This window comes from Lissotriton vulgaris, chromosome 7, assembly GCF_964263255.1.
Source record: "Lissotriton vulgaris chromosome 7, aLisVul1.2, whole genome shotgun sequence".
Taxonomy (NCBI): Eukaryota; Metazoa; Chordata; class Amphibia; order Caudata; family Salamandridae; genus Lissotriton; species Lissotriton vulgaris.
The window spans coordinates 1,388,963,506-1,388,988,227 of record NC_141695.1 but is presented as its reverse complement, the minus strand read 5'-3'; the positions used below and the strand labels follow the sequence as shown (position 1 = coordinate 1,388,988,227).

Sequence of the window (24,722 nt, the reverse complement as noted above, 5' to 3'; positions counted from 1 at the left end):
ATGGCCCACCTCTGAATAACGGAAAAAAGGGGCGGGGCTAAAAAAAACAAGAAACGCCCACAAATCTGCTCAAGCCGGGGACAGAACTGAGCCTTCATTTATGAAGCTAGCCAATGGAAGAGAAGGCGGGTTCAAGCCCCAGTACTGGGGAAACATAATATCTCGGTTGCGCGACACTGCTGCGCAGTGTATGCTAGGCCGAGCCCTAAAAAGGACTCTTTCTGAACCAAGGGCTACCCTTTTGCCAAATTTGGTATAATTCCGTTCAGCAGTTCGAGCAGTAACTTTGTCTAAAGTTTCCTATGGAAAATAACATGGGGAAACACGTTTTGGGACCCCCCCTTTCTTCTCGACCCCGCTTGGCGAATCACCCCGGAACTTTCAAGTCAGGAGCTGACTGGAGCTGATCTCTAGTTTTGAAAATTTTGCGAAGATTCGTCAACCGGCGCCAAAGTTATTGGGAAAACAAAAATTGCTAGTCCTATGGAAAGTAGGTCCTAACTAGACCTACCTACTGGCGACCGCCAGTAGGTAATAAATATATATATATATATATATATATATATATATATATATATATATATATATATATATATATATATATATATACTTCCTTTACACGGCTCTTTAACGGCGGAACCTCCCACAGTCCGGTGGCGCGTTCAAGGCTGGCAGAGCCCCGCCAGTCAGTTGTTTTCCATAAAAATCCAAGTTAGACGCGCACTCAGAGGTAAAGTGTACACAGTGTCGCTTTATTTGCTGTGAATAAAGCAAATAAAGCGACACTGTGTACACTTTACCTCTGAGTGCGCGTCTAACTTGGATTTTTATGGAATATATATATATATATATATATATATATATATATATATATATATATATATATATATATATATATATATATATATATATATATATATATCTATATATATTTGTTTTCACCGAAAAAAACAAAGGTTAAAGTGGCATTATTGGTAGGTGTTGAACTGAGACACAAGTCAACATTAAAAACCCTGAAACTACTTAAATAAGCCAGTACAGTTCAGTGAACTAACCATAACTTGTGCCCCATACATGCACTGCTTATGACTTCATATTACATCACACATGGCATTAAACGATTACATCAATGATTTCACTGATGACATCTCATTCATAGCCTCCAGCCGGACCCTGCATCCAATCACCATCAGGACTTGGACTCAGTGCCTACACTTAGGAAATTCCTGCACCAAACCTCCTACAAGCATCAACGCTCCACTGCACACAATCTTCAGCCATACGTAGGACAAGTTTGACACAGGGTGTAGCATTTGGACAGAGACAAAAAAACGGTACCAACTTTGAAATATGTAAAAAAAAAGAAAAAAGTACTAAATGGTGCAGACTCATTTAAAGCATAACTTACATAGACATATGGTTTACGTAAAATAATTAAACTCTAGCCACTCCTTCTTGATAAACTAGCCCCATTAAGTGGCCTAGCCACTACTCTGCACATACTTTGCAATGTACGGAGGTTTTCACAGGCAGACTCTCAAACCCGGTTATGTAGTGAAGCCCCTGCTATATAAAGCCTTTGTCATGTGGACAACTTTCAACGGAGAGCCAACATCCTTCACACACACAAGCCTATAAAAGGAAGGACAAACATGTTGCAATTGTATACACTCATTTGCAGTACAGAAGCTATAGCAAATATGCTCTAGAGGTATCTCAAATACTTTTCAATGTCAGAAGCAGAAAGCAAACGGTCACACTCATTGAATGATGTCATCAATGATGTCAGCAGTAAGGTTATTGAACACAGGAATAATGTATAAGGTCACTAACCTTCTATATATACATTCATATGTTTTGGGGTGGGCATCTTTGGTTATATAATGCCTTGTGCATCTGCATGTATATTTTTTGCTACTTAACCAAAACCAGAATACAAGGGGTTACATTTATGTAGCAAGGTAAAAATCACTCAAGAGGCCTCTTGATTGTTAAGAGAGTTGTGTACAGTAACAGTGGCATTTAAGCTATTAGGGAATTTCTCATGTTAGTTTTGCTGAACAGTGGTAATAAGCTCAAATCTGACCTTTGTATTGTAATAATATTCATGTGAGTGGTTGTTTATTAGTACAATTGCTCTAAGTAATATACAAGTGTGTCATATTTATTTTCAATAGCATGACATGTATCAGATAGCCAGGGAGACAGAAAGAGATGGTGATTACTCATCATTTACAAACCCCACCTACACAGAACATTTTAATGAACAGCAGAGTCATGTCACCCCCCAGAGGTCCACCCTAAACATTTAAATCACAAAAACATCCAACAAGTAAGTTACAAGTAGTTGGTCACAAAAGGCCACCTTACTCCACCCTGGTCAGACAACTTGTGAGAGGGGTGAGAGTCTGGGCTTGGTGCACACCTACTTCTCCCCTCCCTTCCAGCTCCCTTCCAGCTTTCCCCTAAAATATAACTTACCCAATACACAGGGGTATTTTGTGTCTCCTACAAGGAAAGAAGCGAAAAAATAATGTATTAACCACAGTGCAAACCAGGTCTCTTCTAACAGTGGCATCGCTCATGCAAACATCTTATAGCTGGACAAACACAGCAATAGTAGCAGCACTCAAAGCTGCACAGAACATTTCACACGGATGTTAAGAAATACCCCACAGGCCTTCAGAATGCCCAAAGAGGCCTTCAGAAACGCTTCATAGCAATGTGGTAGATGCCGCTGCAGCTTGTACTACCTTTTTTACATTATCAGTAAAATATGGAGCAAGTTTGAATAATAGCATTCATTTATTTCCTTGAGGCAATCTTACACCATAACATCGTGCTTTCATTAAAGCTCTCCAGAGGAGCGTAACTTTATTAGTGGTGCCGAGAATCACAAAGGGTTTTGGGATTTAGCAACTGGGAGCACAGGTCCATCACTTTTAGATTCCTCTTTGTCAAAGGTGAAGGAAGCACATTAAGCGCACAGACAATTTAGCTCTCCACAGACCAGAGGTCTTCAAACCGGGAGCACGTGAATTGATCTAAGGGGGGGGGGTGGGGGGGGGGGGGGGTTGCCAGGCATTGGCAAAGAGAACCATCATACTGAAAACAGCGAAAACTGTACTTCAAGTGAAAAATCAGAGTGGCAATAAGCCACTCCGTACTGGACCATCATTACCAAAGTTTTGCCACTCATGTCTACTCTAGGAGGAGGTGGGGGAGGGTTCGAGATAACATCCAAGGTCCCTCTTTCCATTTCTGATAAGAGATCACAGTGTAAACACTTTAGGGAGCCAACGATGCCTGTAGCATGTTGGCAATTATATATTTTATTGCATTGTTAAAATCGATCACACTACATAACAAATGTTTGGATTGTTGAATATATATATATATATATCAGACAATTGTGTGCTACTATAATTGAGAAAAAAATATGCTCGTCATTTTGATGCCCCCATGAAATTTCTTTAGATGTGGGGAAGGAGGGAGGGGCATCATGAACCAGAAAATCTAAGAATTGAATGAGGAGTTCATGATGGCCACCATACTCCAACATATCTGATTACTCCAAAGAATACCAACAAAAAAAGGGGCAACTAATTTCCAGTTCACTGCAAAAGATCATTGGTAGAGCCTTTACAAGAAAACCATTATCAAATGGAACTTTTACATTCACAGCATTTCTTTGAAAAGGGATCTGGAGCCAATTTTGTCACCAAGATGCTAGCACAATCTCCAACACTAGTTTCCGCTCTGTCTGCTGCTGATGACTGCCCAAGGCTGAGGACTACAGGGCCTAATGTTTTGGGCTGGTGGAGGAAACGCTGAGAAGCACGTAATTCATTGTGCTTTGCCCTGAACTCTGCAACGGTTACTGTTTTCAGCAATAAGATATGACATAACGTTCATTTATAAAGCACACGTTCATCCGTGGGGATCTTGGCGCTGAACAGATGTTTATTGTTACCAAACTCTATAGTACTCATTATCTCCCTCAGGATGATTAAAGGCTGAGTGAACCAGCCGGGATTTTAACCTGTTATCATGAGTTGTCAAATACATGCCCCTACCGTGGACGCATTAGTCCACTAAGCCACCCAACCCGGCTTCAAAAGAGTTAAAAACATACAAACTTGACATTGTGCAAACCAAAACAAGTAGTTAAAAAAGGATTTAATCATAGGGGGAAAAGACGGGAAAAATGATAAAGCAAATAGGCTGTTTCCATATTCTATGGTAACATTATCATTTGGGAACAGTACTCTGTGGACATGTGTGTGAAGCAAAGATCATCAGTCATGATACTATTAGCAAACGAGAAAGCTTAGCAAAACAGATGCAGAGATGATCTTTTTGGGTAGGTCACACAACCCATCCTTACTGGTAACAAATATACAGATCAAATTAATTATCATAGCTGTAACAAAGTGTGTATGCTCAAGTGTATAACCGAGCAGGAAGAGACTTGATAAGGAGGGGTGATTTTTGTGCTTTGGGTAAAATAGCAAGGAAAACAAGTTTAATAACACTCACCCAACGTTAAATGCCTCCGTTCAGAGTGCAAAATTACCCTTCTCCTCACAATTCAAGCGAGTTTTCCAAACTCCATTTAAAATGATCCTATTAATTCTTAGCAAATCTCTATAAGTCATATCCAAATTTAGTTGTAATAACTGGTAAGTGGATTATAGGTACCCAAGATTCAAACTGCGTGGTGTCTCATCCCATCAAACATTATGCTTAGTGATCACTAGCACCACACATGTGAAGGAATGGATGATTAAAATTGAAATATATGGCTTGAGGAAGTCTAAATAGGGACATAACGTGTCGGCTGCTAATGATTTAATAGGATGTGAGTTTTGGTATTGGAAAAACGAAGAATAAAGGATACATGGGGATTTTTAAAAAGATACCCGACTGAAAGACATTTTTTTAATCTGATGTCACACAAAGAATGAACTTGAAGTATAATATTATGACTACTACTCGGTGCACATTAATGTTAAAAAATTACCGACCCATTCCAGCAGCCTATTTAACAAAGCCCGTCCAAAAATATTCCCAAGCCATTTAAGAGAGATATTGGCCTGTAGTTGTTTAGTGTTAGCTTGCTTTCCTTCTTGTGCAAGCGATGGAATTGGTGGGTAACACAGAGTTAAAAACTTTTGTCAACAGGCAACAAAACGGCTCCTGACGCTTTGTTGAGCTTCTGGCAACAAACTGAGGGGTTTGCCTAAATAACCACAACCACCTGGGTTATATAAACAACTTAATGAAGTGATGGTGTACAAAATGCGGATCAATTATAACACAATCAAATTAAATACAATAAGACATTCGATCATTATTGAAACCTGAATTAATCAAGCAAATTCATTTAAGGTGCAAAGTTAGAGTTGCCACTAAACATTATATTCAGAGGAACTCCACATTCCCAGAGTACAAATCTCTGTATCATTAAACAAAAAAACACTATTTGCTATATAAACACATCATTAAAAGACAATCTTATTCTTTTGTGTCCTCACAATAATTCATATTGTAGGTGTCCAAAAGTTAGGTCCCTACAATGATCCACTGCAGAGGTAGTCAATCAGGAGTAACAGAACACAATGCCCTCTATTTTATCCTCCTTATCTTTCCACTGCTTGGTCATCTTATTTCATATACAATAGACCCCTCTAAATACAGTTGACGCGTTTCAGCTGTGTCAAATTCTCAACCTTATAAGGAGGAAATGGAAAAGACAAGAGGCCTATTGACTGTACCAAAATTGGAAATTACTAAATCAGAAAAGTTATCTAGGGACTCATCCTATTGCATACACACTGACCACTATCGAAGATCAAGGAGGACTAATCATTCATACTTATATAATAGGGCTGTCATGTGCTACCAAAGTGAAAAACTGTGCACTATCAATAGAAAGGTATGGTTCCTAAACCACCTCCATAGGTGATCCCAGGGGATTAATGCAGGGCAGCAGGGGCCTGAAAGTGCATCAAAAGGATACTGCACAACAAAGTAGACATTGCAACACTCGCTGCCAAAGTGAATAATTTCTGGTGAACTGTTAAGGGTAAGGCGAGAAAGAGGCTTACCAAAACCGAAAGTAATCACACATTTTCACATAGGGCTTACCTTGTTCCGCTCTGAAGAACATCAGCTTAGAAGTATCGTCATGGAAGTCACGGAAACACATAACCCAGTCACCAAAGGGACAAAACCCTCCCATAAGCCTAGCAGCTGCTGGCCAGTGCACCACATCAAACTGTTGACCAATTTAATCATACTCAATTTACAAACACTCACAAAGAAAAGTTGGCCTTGCCAGGATTTAAACATTTGACCTACAGAATACATCAGGTATTAGCAGCAAGTACTAACTCACTGAACCAACTTGGCAGCTGCTTGTGGAGAAGACTGCTTAGTGGTTTGTCATTGTTATTAAATATGGTGGGCTTCACAGTTACTTATCCAGGGTGTTTGCTTGCAGATTTGTACTGCATGAAAGTAGAGAAATCGGAAAAGATGCAAAATGTTCTATTGCCTTTTTAAAGACTTGTCTCAAACTGACATATATAATCTGTACTACAGAAGAGAGCTTAGGGTGGGTGTGGAGAGAGTAAAGAGAAAAAGTATACAGGAGAACATGTAGATTTAGTGGAAAGGGTCTGACGGTGACAGGTAAATAGTGACACTAACTGTAGCAGTGGTGGGAGATTATGACAGAAAATTAGCGTGGAAAATAATAATGGAAAGATTTAAAAAATAGCCAGAAGAATATGTGACAGGAAAAGAACAGAATTTGACAGAGAAAGTGTTGGAAAGGCTGGTTATGATGGGAAAAGAGTGAAAAAATAGTCATGGAGAAAATAAGAGTGATAGGGAAGAATGGGTAGTAATTGGTAGATAGTGACAGACGAGAGTAAAGTGACGGGCAAAGAATTAAAGTATGAAATGGAGACCGTGAAATGAAGAAAGCGAGCAGGATGTGGGTGGGAAGGGGCTCTCTTGTATTAGCTAACAGGACGGCATAGTGCCATGAACATCCATACAGAAGCAACAAAAGTGCATCAGTATCAATGCAATGCAATGCAATGTAGTTTTGGTAAGCCACAACCCCCCTCAATGAACAGAAACAGTCTCACTATCAGTTACCCATCAGTTTTGACAGGACATCTTTAGAATCAGCGTGACTGACACATATCAGTACCTATCTGGTGATCAAAGTGACTAGGTGATTCCACTTTCAGTGTCAAAGGGCAGGCACTTTTGTAACCGGTGTGGGGGACAATTATTGTTCATTACTGAAATGCGGTGCCACCTCCTATGCTTGGCGTGTTTTTGTTCAATAGTGTACTTGACAGTTTGTGAGGATGGTTACTCCCTTATAGTACAAGGCCATGGTGTGATTGGTGGTAGCTGACCTCCTGATTAGTCTTCAGGCGGCGACTTCTTTCTTCTGGGTGGTGCAGCCTGCATGCTGCAGTTCCTGTGGATCAGCCCCTGTAGAAGTCTGTCTGGACTGAGGCAATGGAAATCTGTTCTCTTGGCAGTCTGCTCCTGCCCACCACTACACGCAAGAAGCTCTTCCCGCGGTTTTCTTCTGGGTACCTTGCTGCTTGTGTAAGTACGTGCAACACATATTTCCATATAGGTTCGAAACAACCATACAGTTCATGTGGACTTCACAAGGGCACAGGGAGATGCTTGCCAGGAAAAGAACCCATTAGTAGATTTGGTTCCTTTCCAAGTCCGGATTAGGTCAACGATTTATGAAAAAGCCTGGCCCTATGACCTGCAGGCTCCTTATGAGGAGAAAGAGCAAGGCCCACCTGAATGAGGCCTGCATGGAGATTGTCTGAGAGGCAAGAAACAACCCCCCTCAGTGACAATAAGGACACAGCTGATTGGTGGCGAATTGAATACGGTCAGGGTAAACTTTTTTCTGTTCACCGGGACAAGATATATGCCCACACACTATAAAATCCAGTGTGTTCGTCCACAGTGTAGCATTTTTCCTTTTCCTTGTATGTGTGTTAAGTTTGGATTCACACATGCTTGAGGTCACCGGGAGCTGGAAATGATGTCAAGAATGGTGTCCTTCACTGCCAGCCACCACCTCGGCCCCATTTGTATGTGTACAGATCTCCCCTCTGGAGGGTCAGTAGTGTAAGAAATCCTTCTCCACTGTGTTTGAGCCCATCGATCCTTCCCTTAATATTGTGCCCATTGAAAACACCCTAGCGAGGAGTTGTTTCTCCATCAGTACCAACACAAATAAATATAAAACTGTTACTATAAATTCATCCCCAGGTGCCCTGGGACTTGGAGCATTAATGTGTTAACATTCAAGAGAGCACAATGAATCTCTCCCAGGGCAGAGAACATACCCGCATGCCCATGTAGAAGGGTGTGGCTGTAACCCGCAAATTTTCTGTGGTCTCACGGTGGACATCAGACAGCTCTAGCCAATGGTGATTCTTATCCTGCCAGGCCCGGAGGGTCTCCTGAACTACTAAGAAGGGCTCTGTAAAAAACGCAGAAAAAAATCAGTTGGCTTAAATGCAGACAGACTCAATATTACTTCTCCATTTCCATGCATACATTTTCCAAGGTATAAATTGTAGGAAAGTGCCCCTTTTTGACATGGTCAACCCCACTTTCTGCCTGTGCACTTGGTTCCTGCTAACCAGATCCCCAGTGCCAAACCCCATTTCCCTAAAACTGTACAAGTGTTCCCCCAATTGGCCATAACTTTAGCACCAATGTAAGTCCCTAGTAAATAGTACCCCAGGTCTTTGGGCAATTGTACTAAAGGGGGTTTCCCAGGGCTGCAGCATGTATTGTGCCACCCTAACGGACCCCTCACCTAACTCATGCCGACTGCCATTGCAGGCTGCATGTCTTGGTACAGACAAAATTGAAAACATAAATGGCACACATCCCTGTGCGCCATGCCTGCAGACAATTCATGCAGTATAGATAAGTAACACCTATGGCATTCCTTACAGCCCAAAGGCAGGGTGCCCTATACTACATGTGTACATATCTGCATGAGCAGACATGCACATGTGCTAGCCAGTCCAATTACTGCCAGTGCAAGTGACCAAGGAAGCCATTTTAAATACATGTGCTGGACAGTGGTGTAAAACGAGTTCACCAGCTACCTGATGGCTTCCCTGAAACTGATTCCAGAGTTGGATTCATTAATAGATGCACCCAGAGGGCACCTTAGAGGTACCCCCCGAAAACCTACCAACTACTAGGATGCTGGTTGACTCGTCTATACCAGCCTGCCACCACAGATGAGTTTCTGACCCCCAGGGGTGACAGTCAACGCTCTCAGGAGATCAGGGACAAAGCCTCCTGCGGTAGAGGGTGTTTTACACCACTTACAGCAAGATGACCTGTAAATTTGCATTCCAAGGAAGGGAGCTTCAATGAGCCTGCCGCCTTTGGTATGTCTTTCTGCCTTCCCTCAGAGGTGATGCCAAACCCCCTGACCAGGGCCCATTTGGTGCCTGGACAGGTGGGAAAATGAGTACATAGAGGGGCATGTTCACCCTCGGGCTAGTTCCATCCCTAAGGTGGGTTACCTGATGTGGACACGAAATTTAAAAGTCTGCCATCTTTGTGATGGCAGAATTTGGAACCCTGGGACAGGGTATTGCCCACAGAAAGTCATCATATAGGGGGTAAGTAGCCCATTGGCTACTACTCTACACTCCCCTAACGCTCCTAAAGTTGGTATTTAGAGGGCCCCTGGCACCAGGAAATCAAATGTTGCCGACTTGAAAGAAGATGGACACTGAAGAGTCACAAAAGCAAGAACAAAAAACCAGCAACTGACATGGCGTCAACACTCCCGGCCTGCTGTACCAGACAAATGCGTCAAAGACGACTCGTCATGCAGCTGCCTCTGCCTCCAAAAACCTGGGCGGACTTCCAGCCTTCACCCTAGACTCGGGAACTCCAGTGGAGTAGCCGAGCTGCTCCACCACTGAATCCATGCATGCCCACCAGAAAAGCTGCGAGGACTCCGGGCTGCCAAAACCCGACACCAGAAAGCACAACTACACCAATGCCCCATAGCCTGAGTCGAAGTGGCCCAACTAGTCAGCATGGTTCCCAGACCCTCTAGATCCGAAGCCCACCTTGGGTTTACTAAATGTGGACTTCCCACCACCTGCAGTCTCTTTATTCAGGCAATCACTACTGTGAGTTTCTCCGGTGACAGAAACCTGATGCAAACACCCACGCCATCCCATGGAGAAGAAGACCAAAAGTGTCCCCCCATCGTCAAGCATCGTGAGACCTGAGCCCCGTGTTGATTAAACCGGACTGGCCCCAGTACCTGCCCATTTTTTACCAGCCTGAACCTCATTGACTGAAACTGGGCACCAGACGCTGTATCGACCTCTGCACTCGGCTGCCCCAGTGCTGCCTCAGTTGACGTGTTGGTGCTGCTTTGGACCCTGCCCCAAAACTCACCTAAGTCCAGAAGATTGGTCCTGTACGTTGCTGTAAAGTACCTGTATTCAGTGTATGTCTTTTCTCCACAGGATAACAATACTGCTCCAGAAATTGCAATGTGTCAACTTTTAAAAACTGTAAATATTTCTAACTCGCAACGTACTTACCTGAAAGTGATGATAAATATATATAACGATACGTGTTATTTTTCAAAATTGGTGTGGATCTCCTTAGAGTCCAGAAAATCATTTATTGACCATGTACATGCAGGAGATGTCTAGCCCTCCTCTCTGATAAGTCTAAGGCTGCTCAACCACACTTTCCCCCAAGAGAACACACTGGGATTGCTAGAGTAAGCCCCTGTCCACTTCTAAGGAATTTGTACACACTTTGGTAACCTGGTCAGAAAAGCAACAATAGGCGCTCTCCACTACGTATGGGGAAAGTAAAAACCAAGACTATCTTTGAAAGGTGCTCAAAGGAAAAATGGTCAGTTACCAAACAACCCTAATATGTCCCTCAGAGAGGAGGAACAAACTATATTAACAAACTAATCCGAGCACTCAAAGGTAGAGAAAAAGTCAATATTCAATCCAACAGTAAGTGCTGTAAAGTCCAATTTAATCCAATTCTTCTGTTCGAGCCAAAAGAGATGTAATCCATAAATCTTCACATAAAAAACTAGTTGAAGTTCACACAGCCAAGGTATTTGTGCCACAAGTGCCAGACCGCCTATTAGTTGGCCACATCACTCTGATGTTTATTTATTTATTTATTTAGAATTTTGTAGAGCGCACAGTACCTCCGACGGAGGTGTCCCGGCGCTGAAGACATGATTTCAGGAGGGTCGAGAAGGAGTAAAGTGGGATCTTTAGATCTGTGAGAATAACCAGGTCTTTAGTTTTTTTCTGAATTGGGGTTCGGACGTCAGGAATCTTAACTCTGTGGGTAGCTGATTCCACAGTTTGGAAGTGGCTACTGCCAGGGCCCTTCCTCCTGTACGTGTAAGGCGAAAGCGGGGGCAGATCATGAGGCGAAGATGATTGGATCTCAGGTTTCTTGGTGCTTGTGAAAACCTCATTTTGCGACGTAGATAGGTTGGGCCTCGGTCATTGAGCGCTCTGAAGGCCAGTGTTAAGGCCTTGAATTGAATACGGAGTTTTATTGGGAGCCAGTGTAGTTTGATCAGGTGGGGTGAGATGGAATGACAGTAGGGGATGTTGCAGACCAGCCTGGCCGCAGCATTCTGGACTTTTTGAAGTTGGTAGATGAGGTAAGTAGGGGCGCCTACGTATAGGCTGTTGGCATAGTCCAGATGAGCAGTAATGAGGGCATGAACTACCGTTTTACGGGACTCAAGTGGTAGGTATGGGATGATTTTTTTTATCATTCGAAGTTTCCCGAAACAGGCTGAGGTGGCTTTATTGATTTGAGTTTTGCAGGAGAGGGAGGTGTTGAATTGAAAGCCAAGGTTGCGGGCGGTTTGAACTGGTTCTGGGGGGGGGTTGAGTTCAGACGGCCACCAGAGATTGAAGGGTATAGGTGATTTTTGATTAAAGAACAGGACCTCGGTCTTGTCTGTATTGAGTTTCAGGTTGTTAGCGGACATCCAGGCGGCTATGTTGAGCATACAGAGGCAAAAGTTGTTAAAAGATTTTTCAGTGTGGTCATTGAAGGAGAACACCAGTTGGGTGTCGTCAGCGTAGAAGGTTACTTTGACGCCACAGGATTCCACAACTTTAGCCAGAGGTTTGAGGTACACATTAAAAAGGAGCGGGCTGAGGGCAGAGCCCTGTGGGACGCCCCAAATCAGCTGTTTTTTGGAGGAGAGAAAAGGTCCCAGCATCACTTGCTGTATTCTGTTTGTAAGAAAAGATTTTATCCATGCGAGGGGGGGGCCGCTGATACCAACTTCTTGCAGGCGAGTCAGAAGTTTGTCGTGTGAGATGGTATCAAACGCAGCGGATAGGTCGAGGAGGACCAGCATGGCCTTCTCTCCCTTGTCCGTGCATTCGCGGATCGATTCGGATACCTCGAGTAGCGCCGACTCAGTACTATAGTCTGGTCTAAAGCCTGATTGGGTGTCGTGGAATAAGGAGTTGGATTCCATATAGCGGGGCAGTTGTTTTTGGACGGCTTTTTCCAGAACTTTTGCGGGCTTGGGTAGGAGTGAGATTGGTCGGTAGTTATTTAAACAGGAAGGATCAACGCCGGTTTTCTTTTGAAGTGGAATTAACATGGCGTGTTTCCAGTCAGAGGGAACAACCCCAGTGAGTAATGAGGAGTTCCAGATGTCTAGTAGGGGGTTAATGATGATGGGGGCAATTGCGTTCATGATAAGAGCTGGGGCTGGGTCCAGAGGTGAACCAGATTTACATTCCTGAAACAGCTTTAGAGCAAGTTCTTTGCTGAGTGGTTGGAATGCGGTAAATGCATGAGTGCTGTTGGGAGTAGGATCTTTGAAGGTATGGAATCTTTCTGAAGGATCGCTGCCGCTATGTTGGCAATTTTTTCTTCGAAGAAGTTAGATAGGTTTTCACATAGTGTCTGTGACATGGGCACAGGAGTGGAGAGTGCGCTAGGGTGAGTAAATTCTTTCACTATGTTGAATAGGGCCTTGGTCGAGTTTTTTGCTTTGGCAATTGTTTCGGAAAAGTATGTGCTCATGGATTGGCGTTTGAGTTTGCGAAACTCTTTAAGGCTTTGCCGATAGAGGGCCTTAGCTCCTGTATCATAGTTCTGTCTCCATTGTCGTTCTAGCTTTTTGCACATGCTTCTGTGTGCCCGTAGTTCTTCCGTGAACCATGGGGCCGATGGTTGTTGTCTACGGGAGAAAAGGCTTTGAAGAGGTGCGATTTTCTCAATAGCGGACGTAAGGTCGCTATTTAGTGTACGCACTGCTTCGTTAAGGTCGTCCGGGAGAGGGCTTAAACTGTTATGGTAGTTTGGTTCTAGGGCAGTAAGTGTAAGTTTGTGCCATTTTCTGCCCTGAGATCTGATGGAGGATTCCTGTTTTGTAATTAGAGTCAGGGGTATCTCGAAGGGTATAAGAAAATGGTTGGACCATGGTAGAGGTAGGGAGGGGAGGATTTTGAGTTCCTCGCTGTTCGAGATGTTATACTGCAAGTCGTTTTCACTCGCTTACTTGTTGGCTGAACTGTTCTATGCTGGTTGTGTAGTTCTACCTTGGTTGGAACTTTCATTGGCTGTGTTTTTTATGTGAAGAATTATGAATTACACCTCCTTAGAAAGCCAAATGGATTTTATTTCATTATCAGCTGAAAGAGATTTACTTGTAAATGCCCTTGCAGTTTGGTTTGTACCATTGACTGGGCAGAAATAGTTGCAGTGCTGGGCAATTCAGACAACATTTGTAGAGAGCGGGGGCACCACAGAGTTCACATGCTATCTCAGGAAGAGAAAGAGTTAATTCTTCTATCCAGGTGGGAGAGTGAAGGGATTTGCCTCAACTTATCTTGACAAACAGAAGTGATAAATGAACGTTTGGGAACTGCATCCCCTACTTGTTTTGGAGGGAGCATTAGGGCAAGGCAGCACCTTATTCTACTGGGGTCTGGCCTGGTGGAGTCTCTATTTTACATTTCAATCCCCTTTCTTTACACCCAGATCCAAGCACTAGTCTTTATTTGTATACATAAAAAACGATTGGGATTGAAAATTCTTAAAGTTGGTGGAAACATTCAGTCTCTGGCTAACTACTGTATACTCCAGCATCAGAAGTGGGGCCAAGGAACTTAGTTATCTTACCTTGGAGATCAATCAAAGCAGAACCCGGTCCATCCCAAACTCAAGCCATACAATTACTGCTGGGGAAGTGATTATTCAAAGCAGAGGGCATCAAAATGCAACATCAGAGAAGGTACTTTGTGAAGAGCATGTTAGTAGTCTGTATATTTCCACTTCTATCTAAACTATCATCTAAAGTAAAAGTGCATGTTGTGCAGATATTGAAAAACAGCACAAATATTAAAAGGGTTTAGATTATGTATATAGATACTCCAATGCTGTCTGAATAACTGCCACTTTTCTGTCAAAGCTTATTGCCTGGGGAAATGAAGATTTTGGCTCAAAACACAGCTTGCGGTGGACCCCACAACAGAGCTGCTCACAGCAGAAGAGCATTGATTTTAGGTTGGTGGTGTCAGTCTAGAATTGGAAACTAATCACAGATGGAGTGATCAATAAAAATATTACTATCCCCCTTCCATCGTTCCACAGATCATAGAGCAGGATTGGGACAGCAGATACTATAACGCACATCTTGTTCCAGGTAGCTGTGCCACAGGGCTTTTAAATGACCCTCTCATCGGTCTACTTGCAGCTGGTTAGGCTCTTGCCAGAGAAAAACCTAGCACCTTATCTAGAGGCAACATTTTGTGGAAAGTAAGGGAGTTTGATGAACATATGGAGACATGACGCTGCTCTATACCAAAGGAAAAACAGACATAATTTTCTTAGCTAGGGTTAGTCTCCAGAAGGATATAGAGGAGCAATCGGGGAGGAACTTCAAAGGTAGAGGCATGGGAATTCAAACACACGTCTGAAACCCTCCATCACTGCAGAGATTACCTATGGGATAGGGTTAGGGCATGAAGATGGTAGCTTCACAAACGTATCCAGCTCCCTGGCCAAAATATTGTAAATCCAAGGTTTTCTGCTAAAGTTCAGGGAAGAAGATCAATGCTCGAGTGTGGGCACTTGGAAAAATAGTTTGTTTCAAAATATCCCAGACCCAACTACTGAAGAGTTTGGCTCTGTAGACCTCCGGACTATCAACCTGTAGGCTTCCTGGCAGGCAAACTGGAGGAAAAGCAATCAGACTGGATTACTAAGTGATGAAAATTCCCCTCCCTATTAAATGGGAGACTTACACACAATAAATTGCAATTCAAAATCCTCCAAAGTTGTAAAGTTAGATTTTAAATTACTATTCAGAAAATGCTACATTTACAAGGTTGGCATTTTTCTGGCCAAACCAACTGTGCCTTTCAGCCAGTGTTCTGGGTCACAAGACTGACTGGCTCTGCTGTTGTGTGGTGTATATTGCTTCCAGACAGTGATGTGTTGGGTTGTATATGCATTTTCATGTTTCTTATGTGGGTATCATATTTACCGTGCCTTTCGTTATTGTAAGGAAATACACCACTGTGGGATTCCAGAACGGAAGATACGGCAGTGAAGGAGTAACAGTTGAGCTTTTCACTGGCGACGAGGAGGTACCTCCTTCAAGACGTCCACGTGTGCCTGTAATTCACCTACCGAAGCGAAGGACCTGATTTGAGTTGTCGAGGTGGTGAGGACTTTAATGTTCCGATTATCCTGCCTAACGCATCTGCGCAAACCGCATTTTGTAGAGTGGTGCAGGTGAAAACATTTACATTTTTAAGCTATTTTCCGTTTTGCCTCATTCAGACTTCCTCGCGCTCAATTCAATGCGTGTCATTGACATTGTGACGTCCACCCCTACGTAAACGTGATCACTGCTATTTGCCTGACCACTACGTGAACGTGATCACTGTTATTTGCCTGACGTCTTTACGGTGCGTTCTACGTTGCATCTTCACGCTAATTTTAGCCTTTCTGCTACCACGGCAACGGGAGATGCGCACAGCTGATTTAAACATTGTTGATGCGCACAGCCATTTAAAGTCATAGCAACATTGCGATTCAATTACACAGTAATGCACTCAGTTGATTTGATCATCGCTGATGCGCACAGCTCATTCAAAGTCCTCATTTAATTGTCAAGATCCAAATTTTTGCGCAGATTATTATAAGTCCACAATTCAAGTGCACAGCTAATAAAGACATCGCTGATGCGCACAGTTTATTCAAACGTCAAAATTTACGTGCACATTCGATGAAGATATAATTGATGTGCACATATCTTTCATTATCAAGTTCATACAATTTTTCCAACATTCCATGCAGGAAATTGACTCATTTTCATGCACTGTATTTCAGAATTATACAATATATAATTCAATATTTATTAACTTTGTACTTTTCTTAACATTTCTCTTAAAGTTGTATATTTAAAACATTTCTAACATGCAGCAATCTTTGTCACCTCCTCCTGCCTTTTCACCGAATCCTGCTTCTCCTGAGGTGGATTGGAAAAAATGGAAAGAAAGCTTCGAGGCATATTTAGAAGCCCTCGATGGTGACTCACAAGCAAGAAAAATAAAATCACAATTTTAAGACATTGTCTTGGTTCTGAAGGTCGGACTATTTTAAAACACACTCCTAAAGTGTTAGTTCTGTGCGCTGAAGGTGAAGGTGATGGTGTTGAAGATGAATATGCTACAGCTAATAAATCTTTTGATACAAGATTCAAAGACTGTAGGAATATTACATTAGAAAGACAAATTCTATAAAAGAGCGCACCTTCCAGGAGAATCTGCTTCTAACTTTACGTATTCTAGCAGACTCATGCAATTATAGAGCATTCGAAGAAGAGATGATTAGAGATCAACTTGTGGGAAAAACCAATAGCAAAAAAGTCCAAGAAGCACTTTTGTCAAAACCTGAGTTGACTCTACATAATGCAATGGGGATTGCTACTAGAACTGAAAGTACAACTTCGTATTTAGAAATGTCAATTTCAAATTCTAGTGCACCAGCACCAAAAGTTTCGGCTGTTAAATGCAAATACAAATCTCAAAAAGAAAAATCATGCCAGAACAAATCTGGTGGTTTGGGCAAATCTACACATACCACCACTAAACCGACAAATAAATGTTGGGAGTGTTACCGTTGCGGCAGCACTTTTCATCTTGGGAACGCCAAATTCAGTCCTGCTTGTAGCAAATGTTTTAAGAAAGGTCATTCCGCCCACGTGTGTAAATCAAGTGGTAAATCATCTGTTAATCGAGAACCTTCGTCCAAAAAAAGTTCTAAATGTTGAGCAACTCACAGGTGAATATTCTTTAAGTGAGGAGGATCACATTTGCGTAATACCAGAATGTCAAAGCTCTGAAATTATTTCTACTGTATCACAAGGAAGAAGACTACCTTTATGTACCTTATCCTTGAATGGAAACGATATCAAGGTGTTAGCTGACTCTGGATCTCCATTTACGATCATAAGTGACAAAATATGGGAAGATCTGTTTCAATCTCAAGATATTTGTTTCGAACATTCATCTGCTCATCCCATTGCTTACGGTGGTAAAACCATTGAAGTATTTGGCGAATTTCATGCATTTTGTGCTTTAAAGGAAATAATGATCAAGAAGTAGTTTATGTAGCTAAAAATGATACTTGTTTATTGGGGTGGCATGACCAATGTAATTTAGGGATCATTTTGAATCCTAATGATCCTGAACTAGTCATTTTGAAGAAAGGTTTAGTTTGTATACAAACGGTAAAAGAACATTTATGGGAGTTAACATATCCAGAAATCTTTAATGACAAATTAGGTCTATTTAAAGGATTCAAACACAAAATGTAATTAATTGATCACGCCAAACCTGTAATACACAAGGTTCGCTAAGTCCCTTTGGCCTTACGTGGTGCACTTAAAAAATAATTTAAAAAACTATGCTCAAGCGATGTCATAGAACCCATAGAATCTTCCGATTGGGTTTCACCCATAATTTTAGCGCGCAAGGCCAATGGTTTGTTGCGCATGTGTGTTGATCTCCGCAATCTTAATCGCAATTTCTGGGTTGACCAACACCCTTTACCAAACATCACTGAAATGACCACTACCCTTAAGAATGGTGAATACTTCAGTTGACTTGATATGACATTAGCTTATCCTCAAATTGATTTACACCCTGATTCTAGACATTACACTGCTTTCATCACCCCGGAGGGTTTGTTTCAATACAAACAAATGCCTTTTGGGCCTGCTTCTGCGTCAGCAGTTTTCCAAAGAATTGTGGAAAGCATGTTCAAAAATACTCCCGGGGTGATGGCGTTTCAGGATGATGTGTTGGTTCATGGTTCTAATCAAATTCAACACAATGAAAAATTGTGTCATGTTTTTTCCATTCTTAAAGAAAAAGGTGTCACTTTGAGTTATGAAAAATGTAAATGAAATGTAACCTCTGTAGATTATTTAGGCTATAAGTTTTCTGCCAAGGTGTCGAGCCTAAATCTAGTCTAGTCAAGGCTATAGAGGATTTTTATGCACCTAGCGATAAGGATCAATTAAGATCATTCATGGGACTCCTCGAGTTCTATGCAAGATTTGTGCCTAATTGTTCTGCAAAAACATTCCATATGAGGAATTTACTTTAAAAAATTTCATTTACAAATGGAATGCTGAATGTGATAAGGAATTTCACAAAATGAAAAAAAGAAATTGCACATGCTCTCCCTCTCAAACATTTTGACATTAATGATCACACAATAATCATGACCGATGCCAGTCAGAAGGGTCTTGGTGCTGTACTCATGCAGCATACGGATGGCAGCGATGAGGTTTTGCGTCTAGAGATTTGAAAGTTGCTGAAGCTACTTACGCTGTGATAGAACGCAAAGCGTTAGCCTGCTGGTGGGGGATTGTTCATTTTGAACCGTATTTATGAGGCTCCAAATTTACTGTTAGAGTGGATCATAAACCTTTGGTTCAACTCTTCACCACCAAAGAAGGAGATAAAGCCACTCCTCGTATTGCAAAATGGCAATAAAGATTGTTAGAACATAATTTTGATGTAGAATATGTTCCTGAAAAATGTAATATTTTAGCTGATTGTTTGTCAAGGATGCCAGGAAGTACTTTTGATGTGGATATTCATGATAAGGAATTTGAGTCGGAAATCTTTTGTTATGCATTATCTGATGGAGCCATTTTAGAAAGTGCATGGAGAGATGAGTATGATACTGATTTAGACATTAAAAAAATCATGAGTATAGTTCACACAGGTTGGACCAAAGAATGTTTGAATGATAAAATCCTCAGTAAATTTAAGCATGTTTTTGATGAACTCTCAATTGTAAATGGGCTTTTATATCGCTCTTCTTTACTTGTAGTTCCTTTGAGCATGAGAGTCAAAGTACTAACTTTAGTCCGTGACGGTCATATTGGTATGCGTGCCATGAAGAGAAGGATTAAAGAGCAGTTTTGGTGGCCAGGTCTCGACAAGCAAGTAGAGCATTTTGTGAGGGACTGTTTACATTGTGCTGTAAGTGACAAGTCTCAAGTGACAGTACCTAGTCCTGTCCAGGCTGTGAGTGTTCCTTCCAAGCCTTGGTCCATACTGTCCATTGACATTTTTGGCCCTTTGTCTTTGTCTGTTAGTGTCGTTTTGGAATATGGTATAGTTGTAATAGATTACCACAGTCATTGGTCGGAGTTGAAATGTGTAAAGGTTCCCACTACTTCTTGTGTAGTAGAATTTCTGGAATTTTTATTTGCTAGGGAAGGTGTTCCAGACGAAATTGTCTCAGACAATGGCTGCCAATTTACTTCTTCGGAATTTTAGAAATTTGTAAGCTTCATGAATATTAAACACACCAAAAACCTCCCTTTATCATCCTAGGAGTAATGGTCTCATAGAGAGATTCAACAGAGTTATTAAGGACAACATACAGTTGTCTAAAGCCAGTAGTCTAAATTGCAAAAATGAACTTAAAAATGTGTTGTGGGTCGTACGCACCACCCCAAACTCTGATACAGAAGTTTCTCCGTTTATTTTGCTAAGGGGCCGTCTTCCATCTTCCAAATTGTTAAGGAAGAGGATGGGTGAGTTTAGTCTACCGGTAGACAAGATAAAAGAAGTAGGGAAGGAAAGACTAGAGGCCCAAAACAAGTATGTTCAAAATAGTTCTAGAGAGCTTAATGTGAAAATTGGTGATCTGGTTAGAGTCAAATGTACTAGTATTGTGCCTTAAGGGTGAATCCATGTTCTCTAGTTTTAAGTCTGTTGAAAAGTTAACAAGAGTGCGGTACAATTAGAAGACGGAAGATGGTGGAACAAAAACAAGATCTCGGTTTCCAAATCACCCCATCTTTTGATGCATGATGATTCTGCACCTCACCATAGTCAAGGTGAAATGGCTCATGGTTCCAATACCTGTGTTCCTTCTTCCAGGGTTTAAAGAGTTCATAAAAAGGTTCATGAATATGTCATGCATTACTTTATTTGTTTTGTTTGTTCTGCTTTCATTTGTTTTCTTTTGCGGAGGAGGAAGATGTGCTGGGTTGTATATGCATTTTCATGTTTCTTATGTATGTTTCATATTTACAGAGCCTTTCGTTACTGTAAGGAATTCCACCACTGTGGGATTCCAGAATGAAGGTACGGCGGTGAAGGAATGACAGTTGAGCTGAGGAGCTGATTGGATCTGTGGTTGTTGATTCTGTCTTGTTAGAGGAATATAATAAAGAATTGAAGTTATCTTCGTACCTACTTATTTTCATGATGCAAAGGAAGCTTAGGTGGGAGGGGAGAGGATCTTCCCGACAGGATGGCTGGGGAGGAGTTTCACCATGCAGTGATTACATTTCAAAGGGACCTACCTTCAGTACATGCAAAATAACTTGACAAAGGCCTGCCATTGCCTTTGTCAACCTAGACAGTTGGGAGCCAGGACCAGGGGAAGGGAAAGAACTGACCTGAATCAGGTTTGGTCAGGGAATTCCTCCACACAAAGGCTGACACCAGGTACAAAAGTTGGGGCTTCAGAACCTCTCAGCAGAGCCCTCCTGTACCTGAGAAAGATTTAGAAAGAATGCCCTGCTGCCTGCGCAAGAGGGACTGCCCTGCTGACAAAGATCTAACCTGCTTGCCTAGAACCCAGGCTACCCAAAGTTACTCCTTGGTCAGCTGGCTGATTTCCTGTGTGAGTTGCAGGGACACTCAAGTTTTCAGAGGCCTCCCTGCAACTGCCCAGCAGACAGGTACCAACTGGACCTCCCTGAGCCATGCTATTGGCCTGTGCAGTAGTGAGCCCTGAACCCTAAGAGGTGCTCCCTCTCCCCCCGCCCCCTCAAGCCCTGGACCCTTGGCTGGCATCAATGTGAACGTCTGCAAAGAAGGTGAAGATACAAAATTTTGGGCTCCACGCGACTGGGTAGTGACCTTCTTCGCATCAAGAATCAACTGCCCAAGAGGAACCGCCAATACAAAGCTACATCGGGACCTTCTCTTCATGCAACAGGCGACGACTGTCAAACCAAGACCTATACTTCACAATAATAGCCCTCGACGATCAACATGACGCTCCAGCGATAACAGACTCTTCGAGCCACAGCAAAGACCATTCATGCCGCACGATCGGCTCTTCGGGCCACAGCAATTACCGTGGACGCTTGCCCTGCTCCTCGCATCAACCGTCTCCTCCCCGAAGCCCCAGTAACTGCAAAAAGCACCCTTTGCGCCGGTCTTGATAAAGTAACTCTTCATCAGGGCTAATCTGGTCCCTGTATCCGGCATGGGCTCCATAATGGTCGGTCCGAACTCGTGACTTTCTCCCAGTCTAGTGTGACCAGATAACCGTGAGGGTCCTGTGTGGTTCTTTTCTGTTCAATATTTTCACTGTAAACTCTGAAAACTCATATCTCAGGTTCTACTGATTTGATTTTTGTCATTTTGGTGTCAATTTATTTATTTGAATTTACTCTATTTCTTTTTTAATCGTTTGAGATTTTTCTTGTGTTGGGACTTCACTTGATTACTGTTTGAGGGCTGCACGAAAATATTATACATTGCCTCTCAGTCAGTGTTTCCCAAACTTTGGGTTGCAACCCATGGTGGGTTTCAAGCAGATTTTTGTTCAGTCACGAAAGTCCAAGTAATAAATATTGATGCCTTTAAATTCTGCATTTATCTTGTCACGTTTGCTGCGCTTCAAAGACAAAGGTCAAATGTCAGGCTAGTTCTTATGACGAATTGCTGCTTATTTTTAATTTTTTTTCACATTGGGGTTGGAGTTTACAAACTCCCCTCACTTTGCAGTCAGAGAAAAAAAAACTATGTGACAATGTTGCTGGGCTGCAGGAAGTGCAAAAGTATGCGATTCATATCGGAGTTCCATGCCCTCTGGCCTCAAAACTCCTCACGTACTTGCAATATCTTTAAAATGTTCAGTTGGGGGTATGTTATACTTATATAATCAAGGAGGCAGACTGCATAGAATTAAAATGGGGGATAAGATGTTGGTGGTGTTGCTTAGAACTGAAATCAAGTTTTTAGTGCAGCTATACAGTCTGTAACAGATTACAGAAAAAGAAAATTAAGCTTGTGTGTAATGGTTATGTGCTTTTTTCTGCTCCACTGATTGAGTAAATCATTTCATGGGTGTCATATTTTGTAGTTATTCATATTTTTTGTAATTAAGACCGATGATTTTTATACAATGTTTATATGCATATTTAATACATCCCAGTTGTTAACAGTGTGGAGACGTGGCCAGTCATTCCCCCAAGATAAACATATTCCTCGGAGCTCCAGGATGGGCTGGTGGAAATGAGGAGATTAACCCTTCTTTGTCACCAGATAAGGTAGGGTACAGCAATGTTAGTTGTATGGAAAGAGCAAGTGAGTCGAGGACGACATTCCAAGAATGCTGTGCTCAAGGGAGAAAGGAGCCATTCGGCAGAGACTGGGAGGCCCATGAAGGAGGGAAAACAGAGTAGAGCAGCAACAAGGCTGCGAGGGCCTGTCGAGAAGCTGTCATATAGGTAGTGTGGTCAGAAGATATGCAACCCTTCAGTGTATTGGAGAGTCCGCTCTGACAATGTGTGCCTGACTGATGCAAGGTGGTGAAGCACTTACAGCCCACATGGTGGTGGTTGAGATGCAATCATGTGGCAGCTTAACTCCCCAGTGTGCATGCACATTCGTCTGTCTCTCTCTCTCTCAATATAATGAAAGGATAAAGTGTGACTGGGAGGACAATGAAACTTGAGCAAAGGCTGGTACCCCCAGTAAGGATATTTCCATAACCGAACAAAGATTTCGGATCCTTTGTGACCAGAAGAGACATATGAAGGATGGAGTACATTGGAATGTCTATTTCAAGGCTGGCCTGGAGGAGAAAACTGATCAACTCAAGGAAAGCATTACAAGTGAGACGCCAGAAGGCACAACCAACAGCCATACTCACAAACAGAGAAAAATAGTGTGCTTATCGCGTTAAAGTAAAGGTTTTGCCTCTCAATAATACAGTATACAGCATTTTAAGGGGGAGTGGTGCAAATGCTAGGAGTGCCGTGGTGTTACAGGGGATGAGAAAAAATTCTTACCGTTCTCAGAGTTATATGCGAAAAACCTATTGAACAGCTCATGCTGAATGGGGCCCTGGTCACTGGAACTGTAGGGAAGGATGTCTTCATGGCTTACATAGTCCAGGCCTGCGGAAAGAAGGAGTTAAACATGAGCAGGGTAGAAGACAAAAAAAAAGCGGCAGCAGTAGGCAGGTGGGAGGAGAGTGCATCTCCAGAACAGACTTAAATCATCAATTCCTCAGTAGAAACCAGAATTAAGACCTAGAGCTCACAGGCACAAGTACATTCACAGTTGTAAACATGAAAATATTGAGATATGAAATAGTCTGTCGACCTGTTAGAGATGTACAAAGACATCCATTTCCATCAATGGTTTGACACAAATCTTCTCAGGATCCTGACTCCAATCCTCATAGAAAAAGGTCAAGGACAGATTCACGCACAGACGGGGGGAACACACAGCACTGCCAAAAATAACATTAGGTATTATTATGCATTTTTGTATAGAGTGCCTGTGTCGCTCTGTTGGCTGCTCCAATAAAAGATTTCGTAGCATGCAAAAAGGGCAATAAAACTAGGTGACTGTATCCAAGTGGGCTGCAGTTGGACTATACCAGTCCTTTTCATTTCTAGTTATGGTATTAGTATGGTATTTGTGAATGCATGTTCAGAAGTACTGCATGGAGGACTTAAGCTTTCAAGTGTCTGTTCTTGTGACCTTAAAGTTTTTACCCAGGGTGGTTAGCACAGGTTCGAGGTCAGGAGAGCAAGGAAGTTCAGCTTGGAAGGTGGGGGGAATAGAATGTCAAGTTGGTTTGTCCAGTTAGCAATATCACAAATTCTTTAAACAAAGGGTCCAAGGGAAAATATTTAAAGACCAGGCAGTGTTCTATCCCTACACTGAATCTTGAAAAACAAAGAAAGAAACTTCCTGTCTAAGAACAGAGAAAAGAGGACAGCAAAAAAGCTAATGCGTCTAGGTTAGAAAGATAACTGTTCACAGTCAGGAAAAATCACATCAGTCCACCGTGGT

General features: G+C 42.2%; 1 protein-coding gene across 1 annotated transcript in view; it reads right to left on the bottom strand.

Moving 5' to 3' along the window:
- The window catches only part of LOC147703774 (polymerase delta-interacting protein 2-like), a 216,114-nt gene that overhangs the window by 47,807 nt on the left and 143,585 nt on the right, over positions 1-24,722 (bottom strand). Inside the window, exons 6-8 of the mRNA XM_086932122.1 lie at positions 23,708-23,815; positions 8,406-8,542; positions 2,482-2,508 (exon numbers count right to left, since the gene is read on the bottom strand). Of these exons, the coding sequence (XP_086788248.1) occupies positions 2,482-2,508; positions 8,406-8,542; positions 23,708-23,815 (272 nt within the window). The remainder of the gene's footprint in view (positions 1-2,481; positions 2,509-8,405; positions 8,543-23,707; positions 23,816-24,722) is intronic.